This window comes from Ovis canadensis, chromosome 13 (genome assembly GCF_042477335.2).
Source record: "Ovis canadensis isolate MfBH-ARS-UI-01 breed Bighorn chromosome 13, ARS-UI_OviCan_v2, whole genome shotgun sequence".
Taxonomy (NCBI): domain Eukaryota; kingdom Metazoa; phylum Chordata; class Mammalia; order Artiodactyla; family Bovidae; genus Ovis; species Ovis canadensis.
In genome coordinates, this window is record NC_091257.1 from 91,518,047 (window position 1) to 91,534,739 (window position 16,693).

Below are 16,693 nucleotides of genomic sequence, written 5' to 3' on the forward strand. Positions count from 1 at the left end.
CAGCACATTCTTCCAGATCAAAAAGGGGGGCATTGGGGAGGTCTCTGGTCTTGGATGCTTTCCTCGGGGAGGGCAGTGAGGTGGGCTGAGATTTTTTTTTTTCTAAGCTCTAAGTCACCTGTGGGAAACTGAGGACACACAGGTACTGGGGCTCGGAGCAGGCCGTCCTGAGACAACACAGTGACATACTGATTATTTTGAATGCAAGTTCTTTGAAACACAGTTGGTGGATGAAAAGAACGGTATTAGAAAATGGTCCGACTCTACCTCTTTGCCCCTACACGTGAGAACTCCTCCCAGGCCTCCTGCAAATGACTAGGAGGAATCTTGGCTGGAGGCTGATAGTTGAGGTGTGATAGGAGTGATATGCTAGGCCTTTCTCCCTAAAGTTAATTGGTCTAAGGTTGAATTCTGTACTTGGAAGGAAAGCATGCCAAAGCCTTTTTGAACATTTCATGCAAATTTTTGAAAGGCACACTGCCCTTAGCTCAGAAGCTCCAGTGTATAGAAAGCTCAAGTCTGCTCTAGTGGGAAAGCGCATCCCTGACACTAGAAAGCAAATTCACAATAGTGTGGTTGGTTGGTCTAGGCCACCACTTAGTGTAATAATGAAAGCTGGATCTCAGTTCTTTGCGAATAGTTTTCAGGAATGCAGGGGGGAAAACTTGAGTTGAAAGCAGTAATTCTTGGCCCACAATATGAACCTTTAGGAAAAAAAAAGCATCACACCTATGGGCAGTGAATCTTCAGCAGAGGAGGCAAGAATATACAGTGCAGGAAGACAGTCTTTTAGCAAGGGGTGTTGGGAAAGCTGCACAGCCTCACGTAAATCAGTGAAGTTAGAGCACACCTTCACACCATACACGAAAATAAACTCAACATGGCTTAAAGACTTAAACACAGGACATGACACCATAAAACTTCTAGAAGAGAGCATTGGCAAAACATCCCTGATATAAATCGTACCAGGTTATCTTAGGTCAGTCTCAAGGCAATAGAAATGGAAATAAGCAAACGCGACCTAATTAAACTTGTTAGAAGCTCTTGTGCTGCAAAGAAAACCATAAAACAAAAAGACAGCCTAGTGACTGGGAGAAAATATTTGGAAACGATGACAAGGGATTAATTTCCAAAGTATATAAGCAGCTCATACAACTCAATAACAAGAAACCAAACCATCCCATCAAAAAATGGGCATTTTTCCAAAGAGAAAACATTTTTTCACACACATGAAAAAATGCTCAACATCAATTAGAGAAAATTAAAACTACAATGAGGTATCACCTCACACCAGTCAGAATGGCCATCATTAAAAAGTCTACAGATAACAAATGCTGGAGTGGGTGCAGGGAAAGGGAACCCTCCTACACCATTAGTGGGAATGTAAATTGGTGCAGCCACTATGGAAAACTTGGGTTCCTTAAAAAACTAGAGTTGCCATATGATTCAGCAATCCTATGCCTAGAAGTATATCTTGAAAAAACTTGAAAAGATACATGCACCCCAATGTTGATAAGCACTGTTTTACAATAGCCAAGACATGGAAGCAACCTAAAGGTCCATGGACAGGTGAATGAAGAATAGGTGAGACTTTACTCAGCTATAAAAAAGAACGAAGTAATGTCATTTGCAGCAACATCGATGGACCTAGAGACCATCATGTTAAGGGAAGACAGATACCATATGATATCACTTATATGTGGAATCTAAAACGGCACAGATGAACTTGTTTATGAAACAGACTCGCAGACACAGAAATCAAACTTAAGGTTACCAAAGGGGAAAGGGAGTGAGGGAATGGATAAATTAAACGTTTGGGATTAGCAGAAATAAACTGCTATATATAAAACAGATACAGTCCTACTGTATAGCACAGGGAACTATATTCAATATCCTGTAATAGACCATAGTAGGAAAGAATTTGAAATACATCCATACAGCTGAATCACTATGTTGTGCACCCGACACGCAACACTAAATAATCTATACGCCAATTTAAAAGCTAGAAAACAAAAGCATGACCCTGAGAGCAACTCCAGGCTCACCCAGAGCTCTTCCTGTTTGCCTCCAGACAACTGCAGATGCTAAAAAGCAATCAGGACAACGGAAGAGACATTTGTCCTACCCTCGAGAAAGTTGGAGGATCAAGCCCCCTGGGCCCCAGCACGCCCGGAAGGTTCCTTCTTCTGAGAGACAACTCTCCCTCAGATGGGGTCAGCCAGCCCTCAGCTGGACCCTGGAGGCGACTGTGGACTTAATCATCTACCTGTCACTTCTGATTTATCCAAGCGTTACCCACAACTTACTGCATTACCCACATCTTAGCCCACCCTGGTATCTTTCAGGGCCTCTTAATACCCATCCTATCTAATTTCCAACTGCTTAACAGCAAACCTTCTTGGTAGAGATTTATTATTTAATGACACTCATGAGAAAGGTGCTTTTTTATTTACTTGCCCTCATGCCAAGACCCAAATCCCCCATTTTTCTTATTAGGAACTCATGCTGATTTAGATTCCTCTGAAGAGGATGAGTCTTTACCAGATAGCCCAGTTGGTCCTTGGGTCACACATGCTGATGAAGCTGGATTTCTATTTCTATGAAGTGCTGAGCCTGTATGCATGACGCAGACCTCCGCAGAGATGCAGAGTGAGGGCTGAACCCTGCGACAGACTCTCCAGTCTTGGACTCAGGTGTGCCTGTCTTGACTTCCTCACCTTGTCATTCTCCCGTCTTACCAGTCATGAACAAGGGACATTCGGCTCAGATGGGAACCGAACCTCTCGATTTGTATAAGACCTAAGAACCAGCAATGCTTGTGATTCCCAGGCACCCTGGCAGCCTTAAGCCAGCTGTTTTCCTCAGCTCAACTCCTGCTGACCCAGCCTGGTTTGAGGTAACTGAGCTCTGGATCCTCTTCACTCCCACGCACCTGATTCACAGCTTCTCTTTGCATTAACCTTTCAAGGAAGACACGTCACAGGGACTGGCATAGCCTTGGGGAAGAAGTTTTCCTCTCCCCTCCTAGGTTCTTCTTGCTGGTCTAAGAATTAAGCTGACGTGAGACAGAGTAATAGGAGAAAATCAAACAAAAGTTTAATAACATGTATCTGTGGGCAAGAGACCCAGAAAAACCTGGAAGCTGCCACTTGAAATACACCCTTAGCCAATGAGGATGTCGAGGGTGGGGAGAGCCAGTCGCCAGAGGTAACCAGGAAAACAGCAGTAAACAGGGTCACTGTGACACAGATTTAAGCTCCGGCCATCTCCATGGAGAGAAGGTTCTAGAGATTTGATCAGCCTCCTCTTCCAGGGACAGAGGGCGACATCATTACAAATGGAGATCTCCCTTACAAACATCAATGTTTTTTGCAAAAAAACCTCCTCCCACCTGACTTGCAGAGGTTTCCCCCGTGTCTACTGTTTCCTAGAAAATAACCAGCTCAAAATAATAGGTCAAAGAGACATATTTTAGGCTGGCAAATTCTGCTCCACTACAAAGCTTTAAATTTGTTCTGTTCATGGGGACTTTCCTGGTGGTCCAGTGGTTGAGGCTCCATGCTGCCAATGCAGGGGGCACAGATTGATCCCTGGTCAGGGAACTAGACCTGCAGGCTGCAATTTAAAAAAAAGATCCTGCACACCCGAAGAAATAAAAATAAATGCTATGAATAAGTTTTGGCCATACTTGCAGCTCCTGGCTACCTGATGTGATAAGGGTTACCACCTACACAGCAATGAAGATGGCAGGATTGCTGCAGGCATCCTAGGGCAGCCTGTTGCCTCAGTTAAGTCCTGCCCACATTTCTCAAGCCAGTTAGACTCCCCAGCTCCTCCCCCATGCCCCAAGCTTACTGCGTGTCCACAGTGACTACAAAGCTAGTCCTCTAACCGCAGGCTCCTGCTTCGTCTCTGCTTTCCATGCTGTGTTGGTGGGTGCAGCTCTTCTTATGTGGGAGAGACAACCTGTGGGCAGGCTCTTAACCTACCCATCGCCTTCCACGGTTAATACCCTCAATCCGGCTCCTTCACCCTCCTCCCTGATGGTGGAGAGCACCACTCCGTGCCACACGGGAGCCTTGCAACTACGGGAGTGGTCTCAAGGCCGTGAGATGCGCTCTCAGACATCCCTTTAAACTTCGATTTTGTGAGGCTCCCCCGTAAATGGAATTTGCAGGGAAACATAGTAACTGGTTATGCTGTGTTCCCCCATGTGAACGACTTGAGGCATATTCTGCGTCCACTGTGAGACAAGCCCACGCAGCCAAATTCATCGCTCTTTCTGGAGCGTGCACACGAGCAGAGGGAACTTTTTTACAGACTCCAAGGTGCTTCTGGAGTCTGCCAGGCTGTTGGTACGATGTGGAGTTTTTGTGGATTCTTCACCTCTGCAGGTTCTCCTAGTGCTAATGGGCGTGTTAAGTGCTGCCCTGTTATGCTAGTCATGTGGCTTCTAACGCTGCTGCCCTCACAGCTCAGCCCAGGCTTGGGAGACTGAGGCCTGACTGTCAGGAGACAGGGCAGACAGAGCTGTGAAAACTGCTACTCAAAATGCCCCCTTTTCCTTTCTCCACTCAGTTTTTAAGCCTGCCTTTATTCCTGACTGATAGTATCAGGCAAATGCCCAACAGGGTAAGACAGAAAAATACACACACACACACAGGCTAAGAAAGACAAATGCATGCACACACTCACTCACTCACTCTGTCTCTGTCTCTCTCTCTCTCTCTCTCTCTCTCTCTCTCCCCTCTCTCCCTTCTCTCCCTCCCTCCCTCCCTCTCTCCCCCTCTCTCCCCCTCTCCCCCCCTCCCTCTCCCCCCCCCTCTCTCTCTTTGCTCTTCCCCCAGAAATGTGAAGTTGCTCAGTTGACTCTTGGCGACCCTGTGGACTGTAGCCCACCAGGCTCCTCCATCCATGGGATTCTCCAGGCAAGAATACTGGAGTGGGTTGCCATTTCCTTCTCCAGGGGATCTTCCCGACCCAGGGATCGAACCCAAGTCCCCCTCATTGCGGCAGATGCTTTAACCTCTGAGCCACTAGGGAAGCCCACGTGAAGGTACCCTCTCTACACCAGGAGGCATAGCATCCTTATCACCAGAGTCAGAGGACTCAAGGCTAAGAAAACTCAACAGACCACTTCTTCACTAGGCTGCTACCCCAAGCAGCAGTCTCTTTGTCCTATTAAGTATTCACAAATAATTATTTCCTTATCTAAAAATGATGTATAAACAGTCTGCTTTCCTCGCTTTGGGGCCCCACTTCTAGGAGACCTCTGTGTGCATGAATTATACTTTTCCCTCCTGTTGATCAGTCTTGTGTCAATTTAATTATTCAGCCAGCCAAAAGAACTCAAGAGGAACCGGTGGAGGGGGGTGGGGTGGAATTTCCCCTTCCTTAACACAGGTTAAAGTCAGAAGCCAGATTTCTTGTATCTTCTACATATTAAAAGACAAATTTGGCCAAGTTGCTAACATTTCAGAAAAATGGTGGGGTGGGGTGGGGTGGCTGGGTGTCAGGAGCACACATTTCCGGCTTCTGAAGACAGAACAGGAAATGTGTCTGTCTACACCCCGTCCACTGGTGGCATGGTCAGTGGGGCGGGGAGCTGGCATGCTGCCACTTCAGACAGGGTGGTGTCTGTCTGACACCCCGGCCACAGCCCCATCACTCCTTCCATTTTGGGTCCCACCCTGGCCTGTGTCAAGTCTGTAACCCCCCTGCCCTGAACACGCATCTGTTCTGGGAGCCCGGCCTGGAGCCAGCCCTGACGCAGGCTTCTGCTGGGCTCTGAATGACCACCAGGTGGAGACCAAGGGTCAAGGCCTGGCTGGAGGCCATGAGGTGGGGCCCAGGAAGAGGGGGGCCCTCTCCCACGTGGCCCAGGATGTCTGGTGCCCCTCTCTCCCTTCTTGGGGCAGATCTCTGTACTTTTCCTCCTTGTATCAGTCTCAGGGGCCAGAAGACCTGAGGGTCCAGGTCCAGAAGAGGCATTCCTTTGACAAAGCCCTGGCCTTTTCTGACCCCGGGCAGCTTTTTCCTTGCCTTTTTCCTCCCTGAGTTCAGTCTCTGTGAAGCCACAGTGGCTGGGCCAGAAACGCACACACTTCTGAGCTGATGTCCTCACGGGAGCAGGTCACAGCTGCCCAAGAGGGCCAGGAAGCAGACCCAGTGGGGTCTTTCTGCTCCTTTGTATTGCTCTGGAGTGCTCCACCCCCCAGCCTTACTCCTGGGGGTCCCCAACTCCGGCCGCCAGGCCTAGTCCCAGTCCCGGCCTCTGATTCTCTTTGGAAGCTACTTCCAACCATCTGCAGAGTCTGTGGCTGTCTTCTCGCCACAGTGACAGAACGGAGCATTTGAGACAAAGACTGTTTAGGTCCCAAAGCTTCAAACATTTACTCTCTGGCTCCTTAGAGAAAAAGGCTGCCAACCCTGGTGTACACCTTTTCCAGGACTGCATCCATACCACTCGCTCTCCTTGTCACCCTAGGTGTCTTTGTTTCCAGGGTCCTGAAATATATGTGCCCTTCCTACCACATATATCAGGAAGGTGGGTGGGTTGTTGGATCGTTAAGTCATGTCTGACTCTCTGTGACCCCATGGACTTAGCTCACCAGATTCCTCTGTCCCTGGGCAAGAATACTGGAGTGGGTTGCCATTTCCTTCTCCAGGGGGGTCTTCCCCACCCAGAGATTGAACCTGAGTCTCCTGTACTTGCAGGCAGATTCTTTAGAAAAACTAAGCCACCAGGGAAACCCCTGTATCAGGAAGTGGGGACTCATGGTCTGGGCTCTGATGGCTCGGGGGCAAATCCTGAGCCCAATCCTTGGGCAGTTGAGTTAATTTCCCAGCAGCTGGACCTGCCTGCCAGGGCTCTTTGGAGTTTGATGTGAAACAGACCTGGTAAATATTTCAGCTCCTGGAAGCTGACATGTAGCAGCTGCTCTGCTGGTTAGGGACCCTGCAGCTGACATCCTCGCCCAAGGTCACAACTGGGCCCTCCTAGCACCCCAGGCCTGGGAATGCTAGGGTGGTGTGGCCTGCCCTCCGGCGTGGGACCCACAGGATCTCGCTTCCTCTTGCCCTGGCTCAGAGTACTTCCGCTCTGCTGGTCATGCTTGGCTCTCATGTAAATGTCAACTCACCACCCACCCTATAGCCGCAGCCCTCTCCACCTGGCCACACCCCTGTTTCATTTCCTCCATGCCATCTTTACCCAGGGAAGTGAGCTTCCCACTTTGTTAACTGGCTGACACCTGGCCTCACCCTTGAGGTCTGATGGTGTCTCTCGCGCTCAGCTGTAACCTCAGCAGCTGGCGCGTGGCAGGGCTTGCAGATTTGTTGGGAGATGAGATGAACCAACACTGGCCACCTGGACCCATCATCCCCCAAGTCCTCGTCTCCTCCTCTGGGTCCTGGGTCTCTTCTGCTTCTGCCCCAGGTTGGCTGCTCTGCCTCCTTCCTCACCCCAGTGCATGAGGGCGAGCCAGGGACTGAGCTGCTTGGGGTCAGGGCACCTCAACCTCAAAACTGGCAATGCTCTGCGGCTGTCTAACAGCCGCTGTGGGAGGTTGACCTGTACCTCACAGGATGTTAGGCAGCTTCCACAGCTTCTACCACTGGATGCTAGGAGCATCCCTCCCCACTCATCATAACGTGGCAGCCAGAAACACCAGCACACAGCCAAGCAGGTGAAATCGCTCCCTGTTGAGGACCCCTGCTCTAGGCTGGCTGCTCAGAAAGGAATGAAAGAGAGCATCTTGCTGGCAGGCATGTGCAGGAAGAATGTTGGGCCTGGTGATGGGGACGGAGTTTCCTAGGTGGCTGTAAGGAGCCGCCCCCGTCTTGCTCCCAGGATCCTCTGAGCACACACAAGACAGGGCTGTGATGTCGCACCGTCCTCACAGGAGGGCCCGAGTCCAGCTGAGTCTCAGCTGTTTAGATGCATATTGAGCGCCACACTCACTATGCCAGCAAATCTGGAAAACTCAGCAGTGGCCACAGGATTGGAAAAGGTCAGTTTTCATTCCAGTCCCTATGAAGGGCAATGCCAAAGAATGTTCAAACTATTGCACAGTTGCACTCATTTCACATGCTAGCAAGGTAATGCTCAAAATCCTTTAAGCTAGGCTTCAACAGTATATGAACCAAAAACTTCCAGAGGTACAAGCTGGATTTAGAAAAGGCAGAGGAATCAGAAATCAAACTGCCAACATCCACTGCATCATAGAAAAAGCAAGAGAATTCTAGAAAAACATCTACTTTGTTATGCTAAAGCCTTTGACTGTGTGGATCACAGCAAACTGGAAAATTCTTAAAGAGATAATACCAGACCACCTTAGCTGCCTCCTGAGAAATCTGTATGCAGGTCAAGAAACAACAGTTAGAACCGGACATGGAACAATGGACTGGTTCCAAATTGGGAAAGGAGTGCGTCAAGGCTGTATATTGTCACCCTGCTTATTTAACTTCTGTGCAGAGTACATCATGCGAAATGCCGGACTGGATGAAGCACAAACTGGAATCAAGATTGTTGGGAGAAATATCAATAACCTCAGATATGCAGATGACACCACCCTTATGGCAGAAAGTGAAGAAGAACTAAAGAGCCTCTTGATGAAAGTGAAAGAGGAGAGTGAAAAAGTGGGCTTAAAGCTCAACATTCAGAAAACGAAGATCATGGCATCCAGTCCTATCACTTCATGGGAAATAGATGGGGAAACAGTGGCTGACTTTATTTTCTTGGGCTCCAAAATCACCACAGATGGTGGCTGTAGCCATGAAATTAAAAGACGCTGCTCCTTGGAAGGAAAGTTATGACAAACCTAGACAGCATATTAAAAAGCAGAGACAATACTTTGCTGACAAAGGTCCGTCTAGTCTATGGTTTTCCAGTGGTCATGTATGGATGTAAGAGTTGGACCATAAAGAAGACAGGGTGCCACAGAATTGATGCTTTTGAACTGTGATGCTTTCGAACCGAGAGTCCCTTGGACTGCAAGGAGATCAAGCCAGTCCATCCTAAAGGAAATCAACTCTGAATATTGACTGGAAGCCCTGATGCTGAAGCTGAAGTTCCAATACTTTGGCCACCTCTTGTGAAGAGCCGACTCGTTGGAAAAGAGCCTGATGCTGGGAAAGATTGAGGGCAGGACGCGAGGGGGGTGACAGAGAATAAGATGGTTGGATGACATCACTGATACAGTGGACATGAATTTGAGCAGACTCCAGGAGATAGTGAAGGGCAGGGAAGCCTGGCGTGCTGCTGTCCATGGGGTCACAAACAGTCGGAGACGACTGAGTGACTGAGCAATACAGCGCAATACAGTCTCTGTCCTCTAAGCATTAATGGGGGGAAGCATAACTAAATCACAAGTCCTTGTATTATTTAAAGATTAGCCAGTGTGCCACGTGCTGAAGCAAGATCTTAACTGTGTAATTCAATCTGGAAACCAATCATTTTATTCAGCTGAAAAGAGATTAGCTTAGCAGTTACTAATCAGCTAGTGAGGAGTTATAACAGGGGACCATCAGTGGGGAAGTGCCGTTCGAGGCAGAAGCTGGGTCGTTATGGAGACAAACCAGCTCTCGTAACGAAGGTGTCCTCTGCAAAGACAGGAGAAGCCCTCTGAGCTCACCGCTGGATAGCCAGTCTCTAATTAGGCTACAGGGGAGTCTCACTCAGCCTGAAAAAGGATGGGGATCCTGATGCAGGCTACAACGCGGATAAACCCTGATGCCGGGTGAAAAAAGCCAGACAGGAAGGACAGATCCTGTGTGATCCTGCTTCTGTGAAGTACCTACAAGAGGAAAACTCAGAGAAAGCAGGGGGGTGGCTGCCAAGAGCGGGAGGAGGGGAGGTGGGGCGTCAGTGTTTCTCGGGTGCCGAGCTTCAGTTCTGCCAGAGGAAGAGAGCTGGGGACGCACGGTGGTGATGGCCACCCAACACTGGCCGGGTCCTTAAAGCTACTGAACTTCACAGTCAGAAACGGCCACAGTGCTGAGCATCAGGTAATGCTGATGGGACCACCGCGAAAGAAGACAGAGAAACAGCCAAAGTCTCGGATCAGGCTTTGGCTCCCCTTGGGTTAGGGGGTTAGAGCAATGGTGGCCTGGGCAAGTGCCCAGCTCTGGGGGCGACACTCCAGCCAGGGGACCCATCTCGCTGGGACCATGTCCTGGCACCCGAGCCCGCCAAACATCCTCCAAGCCCAGGCGCGCCCTCATTTGAACGTTTAGCAGGGGGCATGCTCTCCAGGGGAGGTGACCCTCAGAATGGGGCCGTGACCACCCGCTGGGAGGGTTCGGCCAGGTTGAGAGGACTTCCCTAGGCGCCTCCTCTGGTCGCTGGCTTCCTAACTTTCTGTCCTTTGGCCCCTGCTGTGGGGAGGTGTGAAGGCTAAGGCAACTTTTCCACTTGGGATGGGGGTGCTCTACCCTCTCCAAAGTACAGCTGACCTTGAACAAGGCTGGGGTCATCTGCATGTAACTCATAGTTAACCCCCCTCCCTCCAGTATCCATGGTTTCTCCACATCCATAGATTCAAACCACAGATGATGCAGAACTGTAGTATTTACTACTGAGGACCATCTGCGTGCAGGGGGACCGTCGTTGTTCAAGGGTCAACGGTGCAGCGGGTTCCTGTTACTCTAGGTGGTCTTGTTCCATAGCATCACCCTGACGCTGAACTAGCGAGTCGGGAACCAGTGCTCCTGGGGCAAACGTGGGGTGAGGTTCCTGCCAGCCTTGGGTCACAGCACACCTGTCAACCATCAATGTGGAACCGTGTTGCACACTGTGTCTCCATTTTGTGTAAAGACACCCGACTTCATGCGCGTGGTGATTCTCTGACACTGAACTCAAGGTAGCAGCCGGAAGCTCATCTCACCCACGTTTCCCTCTTTAAAGCACATCCCAGCCAGCTGGGGCTTGGGGACCCGACGCAAGATGTCAGTGCCACCTTGGGGCCACTTTAGATGGTGAAGTCACTGCAGAAAGATATGTGATGCCAGGGACAGGATGCCAAGCAGATGGTGGTGCTAGTGGTAAAGAACGCCCTTGCCAACGCAGGAAACGTAAGAGCTGTGGGTTCAGTCCGTGGGTCAGGAAGATGCCCTGGAGGAGGGCATGGCACCCCACTCCAGTATCCTCGCCTGGAGAACCCATGGACAGAGGAGCCTGGCGGGCTATACAGCCCATGGGGTCACAGAGTCGGACACGACTGCAGTGACTTAGCGCGCTTGCAGGCAGGTAGACAGGAGGCTGAAGGGCGTCGCCTTGGCTTGGCCTCGTCTGGAAGCCGGCACTGGGGGATTCAGCATCTTTTAGCGCTTTGCAGGCGAACCTGTCCAGTGCCTGCAGTCCAGCTGGAGGAATGCTATGGAAGCACAAATCTGATCCTGGCTCCTCTGCTCAAAGCCCTCCAGGGTCTTCTGGTCTCAGAAGGACCCCACCACGTGGCCCAGGGACAGACCCCTCTCCCCTCCCTTTCTCTTTATGCTCCTGCTCTTCTCAGCCCTCTACACGCTCATCTCCTCCTTTATGCTCCCTGTCCACCCCACCTGGGGCTGGGTGGATTGATGGTGCACAGCACGTGAGTTTGTTTGAATGAACAAGCAAGGCTGCTCAGGTGCGTTCCCTCCCCGTCCCTCCCGTCCCACTTACTCTTCTTGAAGAGCTTCTTCCGGTGTCCGGCCAGGGTGAGCTGGCTGTCCCCGCTGTCGCAGACGCAGCCCTCGCTGCCTGGCACATAGTACTTGGGCACCAGGTTGGAGAGGGCCCTGCCCCCGGGCCGCACAGGGCCCTTGCACTTGTGCAGCTTCAGCTTCCCCGACGCATCCTCCACGCACTGCCATTTCTGCAAGACACGCGTGGCCTCAGCCTCCCGGGCCTGCTCACCCGCCCCGCCGCTTCCCTGCTGCCTGCTCCCAGCCACCCCAGGCGCGTCCCTCTTTTGGCCCCGACTGGACACCGGCTGGTGCCTGGAATGAGCTGCTCTGTGATGGATGAATACCTGTCCGCTGTCGGGGGAGCAGAGAAATGGTACCCAGGGTGATGCGCTGTGGCTGAGCGGGAACCCAGCCACAGGGAAGCCCCGTAGGAGAAAAGCACTTGGGTTGGAGGGCGTGGCTGGTACACAGGGAAGGGTGCTTCCAGAAGGTGTAGCATGAGGCAGGCAGTGGCGGTGGGGTGGGGTAGGGGGAGTGGTTGGCAGGGTGTGACTGCATCTGCCAGAGGTGGGAGGTGGGTGTCTGGGCTGGGATCCTAGGGCCCGTGGCAGAGGCCTCCCCAGCTGGCCTTGGCTCCTCCCACCCCATGTGCTCCTTTCTTTGGGTTAAGCAGTGCGCTTGGATAATTGGTTTCAAAGACAGATCAGGCAGCCCTCTCACCGTGTGGGACTGCCAGACCCCCAATCTGCAGGGAGAGGGTGGGGATGGGCCAGCAGGGGGATTTGACTACAGTCCCAGGGGGACAAAGGCCCCTCGTGGCCTCATTGATTCATTCCCTGAAGCTCAGAACTGAAATCTGAGCCCCTCTGGGGTCTGCCCAGATGGTCGGCTCTGGGAGGCCAGAGCTTTCTGTCCAGGGCTTTCTTCCTGTGCCTGGCAACAGAGGCAGCCTTGACTGCTGCTCCAGTATGACCCAAAGAGCTCCAGGGGCACGGGCGGGTTCCTGATGCCCTCCACGGCAGAGAGAGGGGCTGGGAGGGGGTCGTGAACAAATGCTGGATGGGGCAGGGGGATTGTGAGGACAGGTTGGTGCCAATTCTGAGTCCAGCGATAAGACAGAGCTGCCTGGATGCAACCTGTGACATGCAGCCAACTGGTGCCCCAGCCTTGGCAACCCATGGGTTTATTAAGGAGAAATGGAATGTGGAGGTCCCAGGTTTACTTCCTGTTCCTGGTGAAATGGGCTTGCATCTCCAGGCCTGAGCCAGCATGGCTCAAAGTCCCAGCTCGCAGACCAAGGCAGGGAAGCACCTTCTGTTGGCGGCGCCTGGGCCTTTCCAGGGCACCCCCACCTGCTCCCCCTGCTCATCTGCCCGCCTCTCTCCCCCTGAGCCTCGCCTCGGGCTGGCGTCTCTCTACAAATCTCCGTCCTCACTCCCCGTCCTCTCCAGAGCCCACATTGGCCTCCCAGGCCTCAGAAAATCGAGTTCAGACTCTCCCAAACCACCGTCACAGTTGCTGTTATCTCCAAATACTGTCTGGATTATATTTTCCTTAACATTTCTCTTGAAATCCGCTTGCATTTTTACAACCTAAACTTGTTTACGTCAGAAGGTAATTTCCTGTTGTTCCTATAAAAGCGGAAAGCCAGCCACAAAGATGATCTGGGAGAGTAAATACAATGGAAATAGTCATTTAACTTTATAAATACTGTGCAGAGGCCGGCTGCGTCTTTGTTAAAGAGGGATCGGGCAAGAGTCTCAGAGCAGCTAAAGACGCATGTGCACCCGGGGTGGGAGCTTTCCTCTGATGGGAGCAGGATTTTCTGAGCGTTGTCTGGCATCACCCTGGGTGTCGCACCTCATCAGGGACACTGGCCTGCTGCTCTGAGAAGCAGGCCTGGGCCGCGGTTTTGGGGGGCCTCTGAGAAGGAAGGAGGGGCCCCGTCCCCGGCCCCAGGGCCGCGCTGAGCATCCTCACCTGCCCCAGCTGCTCGCATGCTGTCTGGTACTCGGCGCGCTGACACAGGTCTTTGACACGCTGGTACTTGGGCAGGAAGTTCTCCTCCTGGGCATCCACCTTGTCGCCATCCCTCTTGTGCAGCAGTTTGCTGTGGGGCAGAGAGCAGAAGCGGAGCTGGTGGCCCAGCTCTGGGGGGGCACGTGGCCCCACTCAGCCCTGGTGCAGCGTCACCAGGGAGCACGTGTATCCAACCGGGCCGTGTCTTCCGACGGTTAAGAGACTTAGGAAGTGGGGATTTTATAAGACGCGTCCCAAGTTTCGTGAGTTGGCAAATAAACGAAAAAGCATGTACAACATTGTCCAGGCAGGACAAAGCGTGTCTGAAGGGTACAGGGGGCGTCCAGACGTAAGTTCCGTATCAACCACAGGGACAGCGAACGGCTTCCTGTGTCCAGGGGTCCGAGGACACAGGCTCCCAGCCCCTGGTGGAAGGTGGTGGAACAGCATCAACCTCCCTCCTGCCCTTGACATTTGTAGTATCGCAGGTGCAGGTGGGGCTGCTGGACGCTTCCTGGGAGGCACGGGTCGGGGTTGCCCAGTGTCGCCCTGGGGCGGCTCTTCCAGACCCTGGCACTCACCCTCTCTCCACCAGGAAGGAGTCCCGCCAGACCCTCAGCTTCTTTTTCAAGTGAAACCTGGGGGGAGAAAGCACATGTCCATCTTCTCATCAATGCAGGGGGCTCCCACGTCCCTCCATCCTTCCAGAAGCAGGGATGGCGCTCAGAGCCAGCCTTGATTCACAAGCAGTGCAAACCCCGGGGGCAGCCAGGGCAAGTGAGGGACACACACCCACACATGGACACATGCACACACGGACACACACCCACACACGGACACACACACGACACACACCCACATGGACATACACACACCCACGGACACACCCACACCCACGGACACACACCCACACGGACACACACCCATACAGACACACGGACACACACCCACATGGACACACCCCCCCACACACACACCCATATGGACACACACCCACATGGACATACACACATCCACGGACACACACCCAGACATGGACACACACCCACACGGACACACGCACACATGGACACACACCCACACATGGACACACACCTGCACGGACACACCCACACCCACGGACACACACCCACATGGACACACACCCACATGGACACACACACACCCATACAGACACATGGACACACACCCACACGGACACACACACATACAGACACACAGACACACACCCACACACCCATATAGACACATGGACACACACACACAGACACAGCCACATGGACACACACCCATGGACACAGACACACACCCACGGACACACCCACACCCATGGACACACACCCACACACGGACACACACCCACACACGGACACACACCCACACACGGACACACACCCACATGGACACACACCCATACAGACACATGGACACATGCACACACGGACACACACCCACACACGGACACACACCCGCATGGACACACCCACATCCACGGACACACACCCACACGGACACACACCCACATGGACATACACACACCCATGGACACACCCACACCTACAGACACACACCCACACAGACACACGGACACACACCCATACAGACACACGGATACACACCCACACCCCCATACAGACACACAGACACAGACACACCCACATGGACACACACCCACATGGAAACATACCCATGGACACACACACGGACACACACGAACACATACATGAACATACATGGACACACACAGACACACACACACCTCCCCGCCCACAGCAGAGCTGCACTTCCCTAGAGCCTTGGGTCTGAACATGGGGCAGAACGACCCAGGTCAGTCGCTCAGAGTCACGCGTAGTCACGTGTGTGCCCCTCCGTGACTCCCAGGAAGCCTGGCAGCTCCCTGGGCGCTGGAAGAGATCGCTCCCCTTTTACTTCAGCACCAGATGAAACGCTTCTCCTGACTTCAGGTTAATTACATTGTGTTTGGGGGGATGTTTTTCCCTTTGATCCTCTGTCATTGGATTTAAGTGTGCATTTTGTGGAGTTTCGCGCCATCGTTTCCACTTCCCAGACAGGGCCTCAGGCTGAGAGAGAACGCTTCCATTCTGCACTCGACTCCCCAGAGTCCTGGCTCCCAACACAGCACCCCCGCCCTCCCCAAACACGCCCATTTTGTACCCTTACAGCTCATAAAACCTCCTAGTCAGAGGGAGGAGGCTCAGCAGAGGCGGTTCCTTCTACAGGACACTCAGTCTTGGACAGACAGTGCCCACCTGGCCGGCCCCTCTGAGCAGCAGGAGGTACCAGCTGGAGGCTGCATCCATCAGTGTAGTGGGGCCCTTATCTCGGTGGGCAGTTACACTGAGGGCCGCTAGATGCCGCTGCTGTCACGCCAGTGACTGCGTCCTCCACCTTCCTGTTTGACCACACTCAGCTCACCTTCCCACCTAGTTTTTGCTCACCATCACTGTATAGTGGGAGAAGGAAATGGCAACCCACTCCAGGATTCTTGCCTAGAGAATCCCATGGACAGAGGAGCCTGGCGGGCTACAGTCCATGGGAGTGCAAAGAGTCGGACATGACTGAGCGACTAAAACAACACCGTATAGATAAAGCTATGGTTTTCCCAGTGGTCACATATGGATGTGAGAGTTGCACCGTAAAGAAAGCTGAGCACCAAAGAATTGATGCTTTTGCACCGTGGTGTTGGGGAAAACTCTTGAGAGTCCCTTGGACTGCAAGGAGATCCAACCAGTCCATCCTAAAGGAAATCAGTCCTGAATATTCATTGGAAGGACTGATGCTGAAGCTGAAGCTCCTATACTTTGGCCACCTGATGTGAAGAACTGATTCACTGGAAAAGACCATGATGCTGGGAAAGATTGAAGGTGGGAGGAGAAAGGGACGCCAGAGGATGAGATGGTTGGATGGCCTCACTGACTCAATGGACATGAGTCTGAGCAAGCTCTGGGAGTTGGTGATGGACAGGGAGGCCTGGCGTGCTGCAGTC

At 52.4% G+C, this 16,693-nt stretch overlaps 1 protein-coding gene across 11 annotated transcripts in view; it reads right to left on the bottom strand.

The window, feature by feature from the left end:
• Positions 1-16,693, bottom strand: part of SULF2 (sulfatase 2) — a 124,958-nt gene that overhangs the window by 7,658 nt on the left and 100,607 nt on the right. For all 11 annotated transcript variants that reach the window (XM_069548762.1, XM_069548759.1, XM_069548765.1 and 8 more), the window contains exons 9-11: positions 14,268-14,324; positions 13,648-13,777; positions 11,663-11,855 (exon numbers count right to left, since the gene is read on the bottom strand). In XM_069548762.1, coding sequence (XP_069404863.1) covers positions 11,663-11,855; positions 13,648-13,777; positions 14,268-14,324 — 380 coding nt within the window. The remainder of the gene's footprint in view (positions 1-11,662; positions 11,856-13,647; positions 13,778-14,267; positions 14,325-16,693) is intronic.